General features: G+C 46.0%; 1 protein-coding gene across 3 annotated transcripts in view; it reads right to left on the bottom strand.

Annotated features, from left to right (window-relative positions):
* EXOC6B (exocyst complex component 6B) overlaps nt 1-17,318 on the bottom strand; it is a 416,257-nt gene that overhangs the window by 212,485 nt on the left and 186,454 nt on the right. For all 3 annotated transcript variants that reach the window (XM_068274255.1, XM_068274264.1, XM_068274274.1), the window contains exons 9-10: nt 3,247-3,330; nt 3,054-3,100 (exon numbers count right to left, since the gene is read on the bottom strand). In XM_068274255.1, coding sequence (XP_068130356.1) covers nt 3,054-3,100; nt 3,247-3,330 — 131 coding nt within the window. The remainder of the gene's footprint in view (nt 1-3,053; nt 3,101-3,246; nt 3,331-17,318) is intronic.

Genomic DNA, 17,318 nt, shown 5'->3' with positions numbered 1-17,318 from the left:
GCAGTCTGTGAACTAATGACCTCTCCTCTGGCAGAGAAAAAGAAAATTGTTCACTAACAGTTGAGATAATAAAAGTCAGAAGACAGCCCTCTCCAGGACTTTGAAAGTCGTAGAGCTTAATGGCTTTCTTACATAGAGATAACAACTGGAGTTTCTTAACTCTTCCTGTACTTCGCTGTACTACACATACAAATCATAATAGTGTGTGTGTGTGTGTGTGTGTGTGTGTTAAGGGGTAGGCATGGGGGGGGGGGGGGGGGTTTAAGGGTTAGATGTGGAATGGTTAAGTGTGTGTGGTGTGTCTTAAAGGGCAACTGAAGTGAGAGGTTTATGGAGGCTGCCATATGTATTTCCTTTTACACAATATCAGTTGCCTCGCAGCCCTGCTGGACTATTTGGCTGCAGTAGTGTTTGAGTCACACACTAGAAACAAGCATGCAGCTAATCTCGTCAGATCTGACAATGTCAGAAACACCTGATCAGCTGCATGCTTGTTCAGGGTCTATGGCTTAAAGCATTACAGGCAGATGATCAGTAGGATAGCCAGGCAACAGTGGTAGCCCTATACTTTGCAAATACAATTAATTAACGGCAGAAAAAGCTATTCTGAGCCGGTACTGGAAGAATAGAGGATATAGGATTCAGATGAGTACAATTCTGGCCTGTGACTGCTGCTGTGACTATGCAGCCAGAGAGGCCCCCCGGATTGGGTGACAGAAGGAGGGAGACACGGGTGAATGGCAGGACAAGCGGGGCAAGACACAGCTCTGACATGTATCAAGATGAACGAGCGCTCAATCGAGAAACATGCATTTAATTAGGCAGCAATTACACTCTTATTACAGGCTATCTGCTGGGATCAGTCTGCAGCAAGGATGCTTTGACTGGGAATAGCAGGATGTCAGTCAGGAGGAAAACTCACAGGAACGTGACCTGGGCAGAGGCTGGTGTGTGATGCTGAGCAGCCCGAGTACACACAGTGTTACAGGTATACAGTGCCACGGAGTCACGTGACCTGGGCAGAGGCTGGAGTGTGTACTGTGTATCACATGCATCACATGCCAGCCTCTGCCCAGGTCACGTGACTCTGTGGCACTGTGTACCCTTAACAGAGTCACGTGACCTGGGCAGAGGCTGGAGTGTGATGCTGAGCAGCGCTGAGTACACACAGTGTTACAGGTACGCAGCACCACAGAGTCACGTGACCTGGGCAGAGGCTGGCATGTGATGCTGAGCAGCGCTGAGTACACACAGTGTTACAGGTACGCAATGCCACAGACATGATTAATAAAGACAAATGCATGCTGGGATTTGTAGCTTTATCACAGCTGGAGAGCCAAGGTCCCCTACCCCTGCTCTAGATCCTAGGTTCTCAACGTGTGGTACGCGTACCCCAGGGGGTACTTCTGATTGTTCCAGGGGGTACTCGGGCTTGATTTACTTAACCAAATATAACAAATTTAGCGTTTTAGATAATGATAAATATTATTTAAACAACACCAAATTTGTATTTTAGATAATTCAAAGCAATAGTAAAGGCTTGGAAATTGTGAAGAAACAATTATGTACTACAATTTAAATATATATTTGTGAAGGGGTACTTGTGATAATGCTTACTATGCTAGGGGGTACTTGGTGAGGACAGGGTTTTAAAAGGGGTACACACTGATAACATGTTGAGAAACACTGCTCTAGATCATATTGAGTTCTCCCTGTCCCTTCTCTCTTGACGGTGCCCAAATTACTGTCTGAATGCCGCTTTAGCCACATATTCACACTAACAGCTGGGGAGTGAGTGAGGGAGAGTGAGAGTGTGTGAGTGCGAGTGTGTGTGAGAGAGTGAGAGCGTGTGAGAAAGTGTGTGAGAGAGTGAGTGTGTGTGAGAGTGTGTGTGAGTGCGAGAGTGTGTGAGAGTGTGTGTGAGTGCGAGAGTGTGTGTGAGTGCGAGAGTGTGTGTGAGTGTGTGTGAGTGCGAGTGTGTGTGTGAGTGCGAGTGTGTGTGTGAGTGCGAGAGTGTGTGTGAGTGCGAGAGTGTGTGAGAGAGAGTGTGTGTGTGTGTGTGTGTGTGTGTGTGTGTGTGAGAGAGGGTGAGAGTGTGTGTGAGAGAGAGTGTGTGTGTGAGCGAGTGTGTGTGAGAGAGAGTGTGTGTGTGAGAGAGTGAGTGTGTGAGAGAGTGAGTGTGTGGGTGAGTGCGAGAGTGTGTGCGAGTGTGTGTGTGTGTGTGTGTGTGTGTGTGTGTGTGTGTGTGTGTGTAAATGTGTGTAAGAGGGTGAGAGTGTGTGTGTGAGTGTGTGAGAGGGTGAGAGTGTGTGTGAGTGTGTGTATGTATGTGAGTGTGTGTGTGTGTGAGTGCGAGAGTGTGTGAGAGTGTGTGTGTGTGTGTGTGTGCAAGAGTGTGTGAAAGGGTGAGTGTGTGTGTGCGAGTGTGTGAGTGTGAGTGCGAGAGTGTGTGAGTGCGAGAGTGTGTGAGTGCGAGAGTGTGTGAGAGGGTGAGAGTGTGTGAGAGGGTGAGAGTGTGTGAGAGGGTGAGTGTGTGTGAGAGGGTGAGAGTGTGTGAGAGGGTGAGAGTGTGTGTGTGAGTGAGAGTGTGTGTGTGAGTGCGAGAGTGTGTGAGAGTGTGTGTGCGCGAGTGTGTGTGTGTGTGCGAGAGTGTGTGTGTGAGAGAGTGAGTGTGTGTGTGAGAGTGAGTGTGTGTGTGAGAGTGAGTGTGTGTGTGAGAGTGAGTGTGTGTGAGAGTGAGAGTGTGTGTGTGAGTGCGCGAGTGTGTGTGTGTGTGAGTGTGTGTGAGAGAGTGAGTATGTGTGTGAGAGAGTGTGTGTGTGAGTGAGTGAGTGTGTGTATGTATGCGTGAGCAAGCGAGTGAGAGAGACACACAGAGATTGGCTGGGACTGAGCAGGCAGCCATAAGTAGCTGATGATCTATGAAATGATGCCCCATCTCTGCGGAGTATGGGAAATTCAAGGAACATTTCAGACATTCAGGTGGTGCCACACAGGCTGACAGACAGACAGACACACTATGAGGACAGCAGCCAAATCTCAGGACAACTTACCCTACTATCTGGTGGAAGTACTTCCTGTAGCCATCTAACGTCTCATGCTGGAACAGAGAGACACAGTGAGATGGGGAAATAAAACCACATTTTGCTTATAAGTCTGGCTATCACCATGCACCCCCCAACCTCTGCCCAGCCAGTCTAGACTACAGCCCCTCCCCCTTAGTTCCAGCTGACTGGAGGGAGTTACCATGTTGGAAGGCGGCTGCAGCACAAGCCGGGCCTGCTTTCTCCTCTGCTTCCGGTAGTAGTTCTCAAACACCTCCAGGGAACCCTGAAACAAAGAAAGATCGCTCAATCACATGACTACAGAACTGATCACAGCATCTCACTTCCAGTTATGAGTGGCTACATGATAAAGGAGAATTCCAGAATGTTCTAAATAAAACTGTCCCTCCGGCATATTCTATTCATCTCATCAATAATATTGTTTTTTTTCCCTCGGTTATAATAGGCTGAGATCATGTTGAATACTTTGAGACTGTGGTTTATTTACACTCCCCATGCTGTGTCGATGAGCAGACAGATGACAGCTTCTTTTAGCACTTTAAAGAGAAACTCCAACCAAAAATGGAACTTTACCCCAATCAGTAGCTGATACCCCCTTTTACATGAGAAATCTATTCCTTTTCACAAACAGACCATCAGGGGGCGCTGTATGACTGATATTGTGGTGAAACCCCTCCCACAAGAAACCCCTCCCACTAGAAAAGTTTGAACTTTTGGCAGTTTCCTGTCTGTGAACCTTGTTGCATTTTGGGAAATAGCTGTTTCCAACTGCCAAAAACCATGCAGCAGCTACATCACCTGACAACAGTAAAATGTTCACTGGAGTTCCTCTTTAAAGAGAACTGCGAGCATCAGTATCAGTACCGCATGGCAGTGCAAGTCCCACATGGCTCAGCACATGTGACATCACACATGCGCCAGTGCATCGTGGTACAGGCACTCCCGGTGACGCAGAAGACCGGAGGAGGCCAGGACTTGTGTCGGCAGACAATTGAGACTTAAAAACACAGAGCACATATGCATGGTGTGCGGGTGCCACATTACACTTAGGGGGACTCCGGCCAGGGTATCACTGCGATATAATCGAGCCCTTGCGGCTGAGATTTTGGACAAAAAATATATTGCTGCAGCACTGAATCTTTTTCAAAAAATTAAATTGGAAGGTCGAGTGGGCCACAGTATTGAATAGTGTATGGCCACAATACGTTTTATTTATACTTATCTGCGGTCTTCCTCCAGTCCCATGAGGTCCATGGCCTACCTCCCTGTCCTCGCCGTCCACTAGATATCCTCGTCAGTAAACCGTCCGGCTGCGCTCTTCCGTGCACGAGCGGCAGCGCATGCACCCCCCGGTCACGCTCCAAAGCCTGCAACCGTTCTGCGCCTGCACAGTAGTTTTGCGTAAGGGCAGAACGCTCCTAGGCAAGGGAGCGTGTGCAGCCAAGCCACACATGGGCAGAGGCCCACGACTGACTGGATTACCAACAAGGATATCTAGTTAACGGAGGGGGCTGGAGAGGACGGCAAGGGAGGCCACGGACCTCATGGAGCTGGAGGAAGCCCCAGGTAAGTATAAATTAGCAACAGTGTACCATCTCAGGTACATTCCAAGTGACAACAGCATAGGAAAAAGGAATTTACTATGCATTTTACTCTGGGAGAAATGTACATTTTATGTACAGTATATGTATTTTAAAATCTTACAGTTGTTCCCGATAGTGGTCCTTAAAGGGGAACTGAAGTAAGAGGTATACGGAGGCTGCCATATTTATTTCCTTTTAATCAATACCAGTTGCCTGGCAGCCCTGCTAGTCTATTTCTCTGCAGTAGTATCTGAATAACACCAGAAACAAGCATGCAGCTAGTCTTGTCAGATCTGACTTTAATGCCAGAAACACCTGATCTGCTGCATGCTTGTTCAGGGGCTATGGCTAATATTAGAGGCAGAGGATCAGCAGGGCTGCCAGGCAACTGGTATTGCTTTAAAGGAAATAAATATGGCAACCTCCTTATACCTCTTACTTCAGTTCCCCTTTAACACACAGATTGCTCAGTAGACTGTCCGTCTCCTTGGGGTGCTCCACACCTAGCTGCCTCCTCTATGTAGTGCCAGTGGATTTGCACATTGTGTACCTGCTAAGCTCAGGTGCCTTTCTCAATGCTTTGCTCTCTTGGCTCCTTACGCTGGCTGACACCTCGCAGAAATTGTAAATTCGCTTATTTGGCCTGACGAAGGGCATATTCAGCCCGAAACGGACTAGTGTCGTTGCTGTTATAATTTAAGTAGGCCTCAGTTATTTGGACTGAGTTTTAGGTAAAAGGCTTTTTCGCAGAATATACCTTTAAATAGAGGTTTTCGTGATGCAGGCAGAAGCATCTCAGTGTCTGCTTGAAGCAAATGATACAAGCAGATACTGAGAAGATGTTCCTAGTCCAAGGTCTTAGGCCTACACTGACCCAGACAAATGGACTACGGGAACAATCAACATGGGCCATATTTATAAAACATAACATTCTTGCAACTAGGGCATAATATCTTATTGAATATTAATCGAGTAGGTGTGTGTCCTGACATCACAAGGGATCTGAACCAATCATAGATGGCTCAGATGAGGTCACATTTAACTCTTTCTGGTTCATATAAAGAGGGAGCACGGAGGGAAAAGGGGGCACTCTACTTTCCAGCTATCCGGCTCTCTATGCTTCCTAGTTAGAATACTAGCTTCCTGTATGTATGATGTAAATATATGTGATGTACATAGGACATAGGAAAGACTATTTATACTTTGAAGAAATCAAACTGTAACACAAGATGCTTAATAAACCCCTTTGAAAGGTGAAGAAGGCTGTCTCCGCTCTATCTCCTGTATGCTGTCGCTGTGAGTTGCAGCTCTGATGAGTTGCTGGTGCCGGAGCTAAAGGTGATTTATTACAGTTGGTGCCGAAACCCGGGACCGCTCTCTCCTTAGAACGTCATGACTGCCTGGGATCCTCCCCCCTGAAGCCTGGGACACCATTTTGAGTCATGGAACATCCCAGCGGCAGGGTCGATGTGGGCGCCCTAATTGGAGTGGACGTACGCCAAACATAGGGGAAGGCAGTCCAAGAGAATGGGTTTGGCCAGATCCCATTAGGACCTTCAGTGCATCCAACGCCTGTGAGGAAAACTGAGCCAAGATGGCTGGGAGACTCAGAGCTCGTTTCTGGTACAGAGGCCACACACCGCAAGAGGTTTTGATAAGGCGAGTATGGTGTTATACATGTTTTCTTTTACTTGTCAGTGCGGCGCCCCCCCCTGCAGCAGAGGCGGGGGGGGGGGGGCTGTGTGTCTGTGTGTGTGTCTCTCTCTCTCATGTTCTATGGGTTATATTCCTCGGAGTTTGGGAGAGTGAGAGACAGAGAGATGCTGTTGTTTTTTTACCCTTTGCCTTTCTGTAAAGCTGCAATACTGCATGTCATTTTTTACGTGTTTTTTTCGAGCTTAGTAAGGCGTGCATAACAGCGAAAATGTTTTCTTGTCCATGAGTTATCTGTTTAGTGAGGTTTTTCGTTTCGCATTCCTGAGAGAGGGATATGAAGCTGCGCTTTCGCTAGTAGTTCCGTTCATACGGTTTTGAGTTATGCCCTCTGTTGTGGGAGGGGTGATTAATGTTCGAGGTGTGTAACATTCCAGAGCGTACTTGCTGCGTGCGCTGGTTCAGAGTTTTTCCTCAGCTGTGTGTTACATTCAGTTGTATTGTTGCAATGTATGCTAAAGTGTGCATGCAATGTTTTTTCTAACTGTTTTATTCTTTCCATACATGCATAGAGTTTGCTATGGGAGATTGCATAGCGGCCATCTTGTCTGATGTTCCATGACTCAAAATGGTGTCCCAGGCTTCAGGGGGGAGGATCCCAGGCAGTCATGACGTTCTAATGGGAGAGTCTTCTGAGCCCAGGGACGAACCCTCACCCCCGCCCCCAGTGAGGGAGGTAGGAGTGGAGGAGGAGAGCGTAGAAAATCCAGCAGGGCCTGTGGGAATGGTACCACCCATAGGTGTTTGCTGTTTCCTATGCTGAGTGCTGGGCTAATACAGAAGCACCCTGACGAGCAGGTGAAGCTGGGATATAACTCCACGGATTGTGGCCACAGTTTGAGTGGGAGAACATCAGACAAGGGAAGCACAGTAGCTGTCAGATGGCTACTGGTGACATAGGAAGCGGCTTCCTGGGTATGCATTCATATAACTTAGAGCATATCAGGGGGGGCCGGTAGTGATTTTATTCACTGTAACATGAGTTCCCCGATAGAGGTCAGGGGGATAAAAGGGTACAGAGCAATGGAAAAAAAGAAAATAATACAGAAAAAGGGTTGACCAATCGAGCAGTCTGTCAGAACGTTACAGAGCGGTAAGCGTTTTTCGGTTTTTGTCCGGGACAAAGCCAGAGTTTGACAGAGGTCAAGGCTGGGCAGTTTGTGCGGTTTTTGCGTCTGCGGATTGGTCAAAAGGTATTTTTTTTCTTCTTCCAGCTCGTACCAAGCGTTCACACAATGCACAGGACTGACAGCAGTCCAAGGGGCGAGATTGCCGTGTATAGTGTGACAGTGTATTTGGGGCGTGGTAGTCCTATGTTCAGTCTAGGATCCCCTACACAGTCAGGAGTCAGAGACTCCCATGCAGTTGTAGTAAACTGTCATGTGAATCCCTGGATGGGGTTCTGCTTAGTTAACAGAGAAAGCACACCTTCCTACAGGAAGTAGCTGTGTTTGTTTTTGGGGCAAGTGCAGAGGTAGTAGCATTGCCGATTGGTTCACAAATAGGACTTCCGGCAAAAATGGTTGCAATATACGAAGTCCTAGGTAAGTACCCTAAAAGGGGTAAGAACATTTCAAGCTCAACTGCGCGTTGCAGTAGTGGGCAGGTAGTCCCTACTCAGTACATACTGCGGTCAGCGTTGCGGCCGAAGTATGTACAGGGGGGATGTAGAGGTCAGTGCTTCAAAAGGTGAGATCCGAGGGAAGCACATTGTAACAAGATAAGTACTTATGCTATGGTACATAAAGTAAGGGAGAGAGCTTTAGAGCCTTCCCACAATCAAAAAGTTAAAAAAGTTCAAGTAAACTATAAAGAAACAAGATCAATTACGGTAGATATTGATCCATTTAAAGTGTACAGAGTACAAGCCGCAGAGCATTAACCCAAATCATTAATAAGAATTGATTTGTTTGTATTTCGATTTCAGGAGTTTGGCAATATGGAATCGAGACAGCTGCAGTGCTGGCAGCAGAGATGGAGATGTCAGTCGGATAAGCGAAAGGTTCCAGATGCCAATCTGAGTTTGGAGAACAACGAGATTCCTGAAATTGGAAAGAGACTAAAACACGAGATTCCTGAAATTGGAAAGAGACTAAAACACGAGATTCCTGAAATTGGAAAGAGACTAAAAAACGAGATTCCGGAGATGGGAAAACGACTAAAAAAACTGACTGAGCAAAGCATAGTGCAAATTGCTAATGTTTTTCTTTCCCAAGGTGGTGCTTGTATAATGAAGAGTACCGTGCTGATGGTGATCCTAGGTTGCCATTTCGTCCTAGGAGAACGAATAGAGGACATTCTCATGTATAATAAGGGGTTAATGAGAATGCAAGGCCCAAACATGTTAATGTTGGGTGACAAAGGTACTGATCCTTTCACACCTCCCTCCTCCGCTTGGCACAGGTGGACTAAGCGGGGAGGGAGGAAAAGAGCACTTGTGCCAGGAGAAAACAAACTTCATGGCACAATGTGGGTGAAAGGTCTGAAGGGTCAGGTGTGCGGGCAGTGGGAATTGAATGGTAGTGTAAATCTGCTATTGAATGTCACACTCACAGAATCGATGCACCGATCCAAAGTTTTGTTAAAAGGTACATTGCAGTACAATGGGTACATGCAAAAGGTGGAGTGTGTGATTCAGGGGTACCTTGTCTTGGTTATGCAGAGTGAGATGGTTCCAGATTGGAGAGGAACGAGCAGGAGGCGTCAATTCTCCTACCAGAGAGACGCAGGGGACAACATCACACTCTGGAACTACCAACAGAGAGTGCCTCTGAAACAACTATACACACGTAAAGGCTGGAAAGCCGAGGGGTGGTGGTTCTCGAAACAAGAAGTAAAAATCGAGATCAAGCCACATTTCCAGGTGACAAAGAGGGTGGGGAGAGCGGTCCTGGGGGAGGGAAAGCCAACACAGGGAACCCCATCCACACTACACGGGTCACAACAGGGGACGATATTACACAGTCCATATGCAGCCGCTTATCCTCATGCTAGTTGGGTAAGTGAAGAGGTACTCTTAATTGAAAGATTGCAGAGAGTACAGTCTTCCCGACCTCAGGTACATAGTGTGCCTCAGGACATAAGGGGGGAAGAGGTCCAATCAGGACAGTTGGGGACATATTTTGTCAGGGAGATGCTAGAAGATCCTGTACAAGGGGAGGTATATTGATTTTTCTGGAAAAGGATCTTTTGCATGGAAGCTTCGAGATGTTTGGGTGAACAAATGGAAACGGTGCAACATTCCTTTAGGCACCGCCACTTCCTTGGTTCCCACCTCAACACATGTCTTACACCAGGACCTGAGAGGTCAAACTTTTTTGGTGCTAGACGGGGAGGTGAAACGAGTAGAGTTGTCCTCATGCGGGCAATTCTCCCAGAGGTACCTGTGTTTGCCGGGGCAAGTCAAATTTAGTGAAGAAGCCTGCGGGCTCAATAACACAGAAGGCGATGATACCATTCAAAAGATCCACCCTGAAGCCAAACCGATAGTTCCGGGGGCTGAAGGAAAGGTTTGTTTTTTTAGCATCATGTCTAAGGACACATTCAAGGTACATTTTCATAATTGTTCCGATAAGGGGGATCTGTCAAGGGGAACAGGGTTTGATCCAAGACGACCACACTTTGATACAACGGTTAAACAAACAGTACACTAAGTTAGAGGTAAGATTTCACCATGATCCAGGTGATCTTAACGAGGTAGAACACAAAAATAAGCAGGTGAGTTCCAGTCTGACCTGGTGGAAAAGGTTTCCGGTGATGTTCCAGGGACACTCGGACTGGGCCTCTGCAGTTCAAAAGTTCTTCCTACACCCACTGGTCGTCGGGATGGGGATGACAACTTTGGGCATCATTATCCAGGTGAGGTTGTGTGTCAAATTACGCAAAACAAATTAGCCTGGTCAAGAGATTGGTGCCTCATAAACAATCTCATGAACCAATATGTCCAAATTAAGGGACATAAAGGGTTACAGGTATAGGTTTAGTAGTACCTGGGATGGAGCGGATTGTATAAAGGCGCTCTTTTAGAAGGCACCTGGCACTGCTCCGTTGTGTAACAGACAAACGAGTTTCACTTTTCTGTGCTCATGCAAGTTTGTGAGTGATACGCAAGTGACGCAAATGCTGAGAATGTGGTGTAGAGGGACTTAGAAGTAGGGCCTCCTCAGAGAGCCTGGTTACAGGAAGACCAAGAGGTCTTGCCCTCTCTCCCAGGGATAACCACCTAGAGCAGAGAAGGTGTGTGAGCACGAGCATCGAAAAATGTGAAACATACAGAAAAGAAATCAGGTACTGCTGGGTTCAGAAGCTGGGATCTGCGGATCAAGCCTTTTTAGGGGGGATTGTTATAATTTAAGTAGGCCTCAGTTATTTGGACTGAGTTTTAGGTAAAAGGCTTGTTCGCAGAATATACCTTTAAATAGAGGTTTTCGTGATGCAGGCAGAAGCATCTCGGTGTCTGCTTGAAGCAAATGATACAAGCAGATACTGAGAAGATGTTTCTAGTCCAAGGTCTTAGGCCTACACTGCCCCAGACAAATGGACTACGGGAACAATCAACATGGGCCATATTTATAAAACATAACATTCTTGCAACTAGGGCATAATATCTTATTGAATATTAATCGAGTAGGTGTGTGTCCTGACATCACAAGGGATCTGAACCAATCATAGATGGCTCAGATGAGGTCACATTTAACGCTTTCTGGTTCATATAAAGAGGGAGCACGGAGGGAAAAGGGGGCACTCTACTTTCCAGCTATCCGGCTCTCTATGCTTCCTAGTTAGAATACTAGCTTCCTGTATGTATGATGTAAATATATGTGATGTACATAGGACATAGGAAAGACTATTTATACTTTGAAGAAATCAAACTGTAACACAAGATGCTTAATAAACCCCTTTGAAAGGTGAAGAAGGCTGTCTCCGCTCTATCTATTGTATGCTGTCGCTGTGAGTTGCAGCTCTGATGAGTTGCTGGTGCCGGAGCTAAAGGTGATTTATTACAGTTGCCAATTCAACCATTATGCCAATTCTACTAATATGGTCCTTTCTTTCTGCCAGCCAAACAATGTGAATAAGCCTTTGAGTCTCTTTATTCAAGTTACACATTTTTCATGTCAAGTTGTGTGTTTTGTATCAATTAAGTTTTTGTATTATGTTTGAGGCACTGCATTTTTGCACAATTTTTTTGATATATTACATAAAGTCCAGTACTTATTGCAACACGTCTGCTCGGGATACACAGTAACCAGCTGAGAGCTGCGTCTAGCAGTGGTCAGAGGAGGCACAGCCATTACCTCTCCCCAGAGAGTCCTCAGCATGAAACAGAAGCTGCTCTGCTCTCCTCCAGGGTCACCGTGTCACACAAAGTACTAAGAAGGTCATCAAAACAAGATCACAGCGCTGGTGTCCCCCGGGGACTGGGAACAGTAGCCGGGCCCCATTAGCACGCAGCGCTTATCACAGGCCATGGCCTTCCTAATGTTTTCTTTCCTGTGACCTTATCACTGTACAGCACACACAGGCTCTGTCCTCGCTGATCTCACACTAGTGTTACTGGCAACCAGTGAGGGCAGGAGATGGGCTAACATTCCACTCAGAGGTCACATGTGGCTCCCGCCTTTCCCAGAGCAGCTCAACAACACGGGCCAGATTCACACAGTCCTCAATTCACTAAGCTTTATCAAACACTTTACTGAACGTTTGATAATTTACCTAATGGGTAAAATCTAATTTTGAATTCACTAAGATGTTATATATTTGTTGAATGCTTTATTGATAAAACGTTCAATAAATATATAACACCTTAGTGCAGGAGTAGGGAACCTATGGCTCGGGAGCCATATGTGGCTCTTTTGATGGCTACGTCTGGCTCACATACAAATTAGTAGGGGTTTATTCACTAAGCTGCGCCGCTCAAGCAGCGCAGCTTAGTGTGGCAGTGCAAATAACATTTTCAAAGCAGGCACGCTACTGCTGCAGCAGGCACTACTAACTTACTCGTGCTATCCCAAAACGAAAGGCCGCTCAAATTGTCCCACTCTGGACCCTGTCAGGTCCAGTGACTTTGTAGGACGAGATCCCCGCACTTTGATTGGACCAATAGGCTGCCTGTCACTTGACAGGCAGCCTATTGGGCCAAAGTGCGGGGATCTTGTCCATAAAAGTGAATCAACCCCCAAGTCAGCTAGCTAATTGTACAAGCTGTTAGTCGGTATTTCTCCTGTCTGGGAAATTGCTGATGTTGCTGAAACCCAAGAGAAGCTGAAGACGTGTCTGACACATCCGCTGCCTGGCAGATCAACTATATACACATCACCATGGCAACAGGGACATGAGCCCTCTGCTGCGCATGCGCACTCTGCCAGTTTGAAACATATTGTATGGCTCTCACGGAAATACATTTTAAAATATGTGGCGTTTATGGCTCTCTCAGCCAAAAAGGTTCCTGACTCCTGCCTTAGTGTATTCAAAATTAGATTTTACCCATGAGGTAAATTATCAAATGTTCGGTAAAGTGGTTGATAAAGCTTAGTGAATTGAGGCCATAGTCAGGAGTAAAAGGGGCCACACCCCAAGGTTTTATATTTATTTCCATTCCACAATCAATTTCTCTGATTGATTGTAACATTTGAAAAATGTGACCAACGTACAACAATTTTTCCTAGTTATGGAATTCAAAAAAACAAAACAAAAAAACATGAATGAAAACTGAAAAAAAAAAAAATTGCTTGGGTGAGAAAATGGAAATCTATCCTTTGAGTCGGGCAAGAAAACAGCACAATATAAATGTGTCTTCTGCCCGATCCAACTGTCGGATCAAATCCGATGACCATTAGGCAGATATCGCGCGGTCGGGGTAGGTGTGTAGATCAGTCACACAGCATTGTTCCAGCGCATGCGTGCATATGTTGTGTGATGCAGCATTTGTGCTCGCAGTATTTACATAAGTCATTGGGAACATTGGTGTATGTGAATAACGCCATTCAAAAGACTTGTCTTCACGTCGAATAATTATTTAAAGGGGAACTACAGCGAAAAAAGGTAAAATGTAAAATATGTGCAAACATATACAAATAAGAAGTACATTTTTTCCAGAGTAAAATGAGCCATAAATTACTTTTCTCCTATGTTGCTGTCACTTACAGTAGGTAGTAGAAATCTAACAGAAGTGACAGGTTTTGGACTAGTCCATCTCTTTATAGGGGATTCTCAGGGATATATTTATTTTTAAAAGCACTTAGTGAACGGCAGTTACTCTGTCCAACTGACAAAAAACTGTGTAGGGAGCAGGGAAGCCGGCCAGCATCATTGTTTAAATCCTTTTTCGGGAATATCCTTATAAAGAATAAAAGTCTTGTTGAGTATCCCCTATGAAGAGATGGACTAGTCCTGTGAACTAGAACTGTGTCACTGTACTTTAACAAATATTGGACTTGGCTCATTGAGTGTGCGGATCTCCTGGATTCTTCCGTACTTTAGCTTTGATCCAGCACCTCTATGGCGATGTGCGGTTCCTTCTCGACACGTTCATATCGGGTAATGACGTTTGAGTGACATCGCTCATTTGTGTGTGCTGACTTTTATCTAGCTTGTGTGCTTTAGATTCTGGTGGATGTCAAGCCAGATAAGTAGCATTATTAGCAGGATGAACTGACACAGACCTGAAATGATAAATGTGCAATGGGATCTCTGTGTTACCCATGTCAAGATGACAGATGAATCCCGACATCGTGTAACTAGCTTAAAAAAAAAAAAAGCGGTAAATGGCGGTTACAGACAGCCGATGTACGAGGATGCTCAGGTATTTTGAAATGACTGATTAAACAGGACCAATTTGTTCAACTTCTTAAAGAGAACCTGAACTTAAAATAAAAAGTCAAAATAACCATACACAGGTCATACTTACCTCCTGTGTAGGCTACTACTCAATCTCTTTCTCCTCTCCAGAGTCCCGTTTGTCCACTGTGATCAATGGATTTCTGCGTCCTCCATTTTAAAAATGGCCATTACCCCCTAACAGCTTCCTGGTCAGCACACTGTTAAACTGTAATATCACCCACTTGAGCCATAGGGAAACATGGACATTACCTTGCACATTCAGTTGTAACTGACAGCTGCTGATATATAACTGACAGCAACTGGTATATTTCAGTTCTGACAAAATAGGAAAAGGGATCACTGTAAGAAGAAAATGGTGAGCTTCTGAGAGGAACTGATGGCTACGTCATGTGTTTATTTTAAATAATTTTCCTCGCTTCAGGTTCCCTTTAAGTGTGTACAGATTTTTTCACCCATTAGCAGCTTCAATAGTTTGTTTGTTTGAGATAAGTGCCCAGCTTTTGACCTCAGTTGGCAGAACTTCTTGTGCTGTAAATTCTTGGAATGCTTTGATCTCTCTCTACTAGCAGAAAACATAACAAAAATGAAAGCAGAAGTCCCCTGTTATTGTCTCACACTGCCCCCTAGTGACAAGTGGCCACAAATACACATTGTAGCTGTACTAAAATATAACAAATAGAAAATAAAAACGTGCTAAAATTAATCAGCCTGGAGCACTTGCAAGCCTCTAAATAAATTGGTTGCTAAAGGGTTAAATGATCTTTCTGCTAAAGTCTATAGAACGTCTCCCTGCATCCTTCCTCATTTAAAGAGGAACTCCAGTGATGTAGCTGCTGCATGGTTTTTGGCAGTTGGAAACAGCTATTTCCCACAATGCAGCAGGGTTTACAGACAGAAAACTGCCAAGAGTATGTACTTTTCTTGTTTCTTGTGGGAGGGGTTTCACCCCAATATCAGTCATACAGCGCCCCCTGATGGTCTGTTTGTGAAAAGGAATAGATTTCTCATGTAAAAGGGGGTATCAGCTACTGATTGGGATAAAGTTCAATTCTTGGTCGGAGTTTCTCTTTAAGGATCCTATTGTTGGTGATCTTCTTGTGGACTATTGCTGTTGTCTACATCCAACAACAAATAACATTTGTAAAGAGCTTTTCTCCCGTGGGACTCAAAGAGCATAAGCATGGCTCCGACCATCGTGGTACAGAGGAAGCATTTCCCATGGGTGAAGACCTTTAGTAGAAAGATCTTAAAAGCTTCGTTCATCAGCAGTTTCCAGCAGTTGGTGCTTAGCTTTAGAAGGCAAACCTCTGTAGATGTGTCCTTAAAGGACATCTGTAACAAGAACCATATGGAGGCTGCCATATTTATTTCCTTTTAAGCTATACAGTCAGTTGCCTGGCTGTTCTGCCGATCCTCTGTCTCTAATACTTTTAGCCATAGACCCTAAACCAGCATGCAGCAGATCAGGTGTTTCTGACATTATTGTCAGATCTGACAAGATTACCTACATGCTTGTTTCTGGTGTTATTCAGACACTACTGCAGCCAAATAGATCAGCAGGGCTGCCAGGCAACTGGTATTATGTAAAAGTAAATAAATATGGCAGCCTCCATATCCCTCTCACTTCAGTAGCCCTTTAAAGGGAACCCGAGGTGAGAGACCTATGGAGGCTGCCATATTTATTTCCAGTTGCCTGGCAGTCCTGCTGATCTTTCTGGTCAGCAGGGTCTACATCACACCCCTGAAACAAGCATGCAGCTAAACTTGTCAGATTTGTCACAGACGTGATCTGCATGCTGGTTTATGGCTTGAAGTATTAGAGGCAGAGGATCAGCAAAACAGCCAGACAATCTGCATTATTTAAAAGGAAATAAACAGGCCATCCTCCATGTCCCTCTCACCTCAGGTTCCCTTTATGACAGTGTGGTAAATACCGGGCAGGCCGGGAATCCTCGGTGACAGGTCCTCACCTGAGAGCAGGCGCACATCCATTCGCAGCCATGTCAAGTTCAGCAGGCAGTGCTCCAGTAACCCAGGCCTGACCCCCACCCCCCATCCTTGAGCTTTCCCTTGCTAACCTTCCTGCCAGAGTTCAGGGCTTCCTGCAGGAGTCTGTGGCCGGGGCTGTGTGATAAAGTGCAGAGCCTTATTTACAGGTGCCTGGCGTCTGACCGCTGGGCGACCCCCTTCCTGCACAATATATGAACTTCTGTCCCACCGATAAGCCAGTCGCAGCCGGGCCAGTCACAGCGAGGTGACTGCGAGGTCGCTCACGCCAAGAGAGGAGAAAAAAAGCAAAACACAAACAAGAATAATAAATACTGTAATGTTGTTGATACGGCGGACTCTTTTCATCCTCGGGAGGGCGAAAGTTCAAATGGCATCGCTGGGAGGCGGCCGGCTCTGATAATTATTATTAGGCTGCGAGCGCAGCGATCGTGCCCCCGATATTTCCTCCCGGCAAACAAAAGACACCACTTCCTCTAGTTGGCAAACAGGATTCGGCCAATCGCTCAGCGGCAGGCTTATCTACGCCCCCCCCCCCCCGGTATGGGAGCGAGCCGCATGGCATCAGGGTCATCGCGCTCTCAGGAGTTTGCTACTTTCATGACCCAGACTGTAAGCAGAACAAAGGAACGAGCCGGGAGATTGACCTGATGTCCCCGGGACGAAGAATGAGCAGCGGACAATAAGAACATTCCAAAACACTGTGCTGGCGAGCGGCGTTCCACTGCCGAACAAACACGAGCTGCTGCGGCCAACATGACATTGTTCTGTTTCCTTGCCAGAGACTGATATCATCCTCCGACGCGGCACACGCCAATCATCGCCATGTGACGGGCCAAGACGAGAAGGAGCAATGATAGCAACGCAAGTCTAAACTGTGTACTTCAGACGGGTTGTCCAACGTTACTCCATTAGAGGTCACATTATGGGACAGCCAGCTCTCAAAGGGCCTACAGCCAACCCCGTACTTGTACCACAAATCTAGGTCTGGCTCAGTGTTGTATATTGTGGTGACTCACTGGATCAGAGGTGTCCATAAAAAAAGAAAGAAAAAAAAACAAACACCAGAGTTGTGGAGGACCATTCCAGCATAAAAAAATCTAGGCCG

This window comes from Hyperolius riggenbachi, chromosome 1 (genome assembly GCF_040937935.1).
Source record: "Hyperolius riggenbachi isolate aHypRig1 chromosome 1, aHypRig1.pri, whole genome shotgun sequence".
Lineage (NCBI taxonomy): Eukaryota > Metazoa > Chordata > Amphibia > Anura > Hyperoliidae > Hyperolius > Hyperolius riggenbachi.
This window is presented reverse-complemented; position numbering and strand designations above follow the sequence as displayed.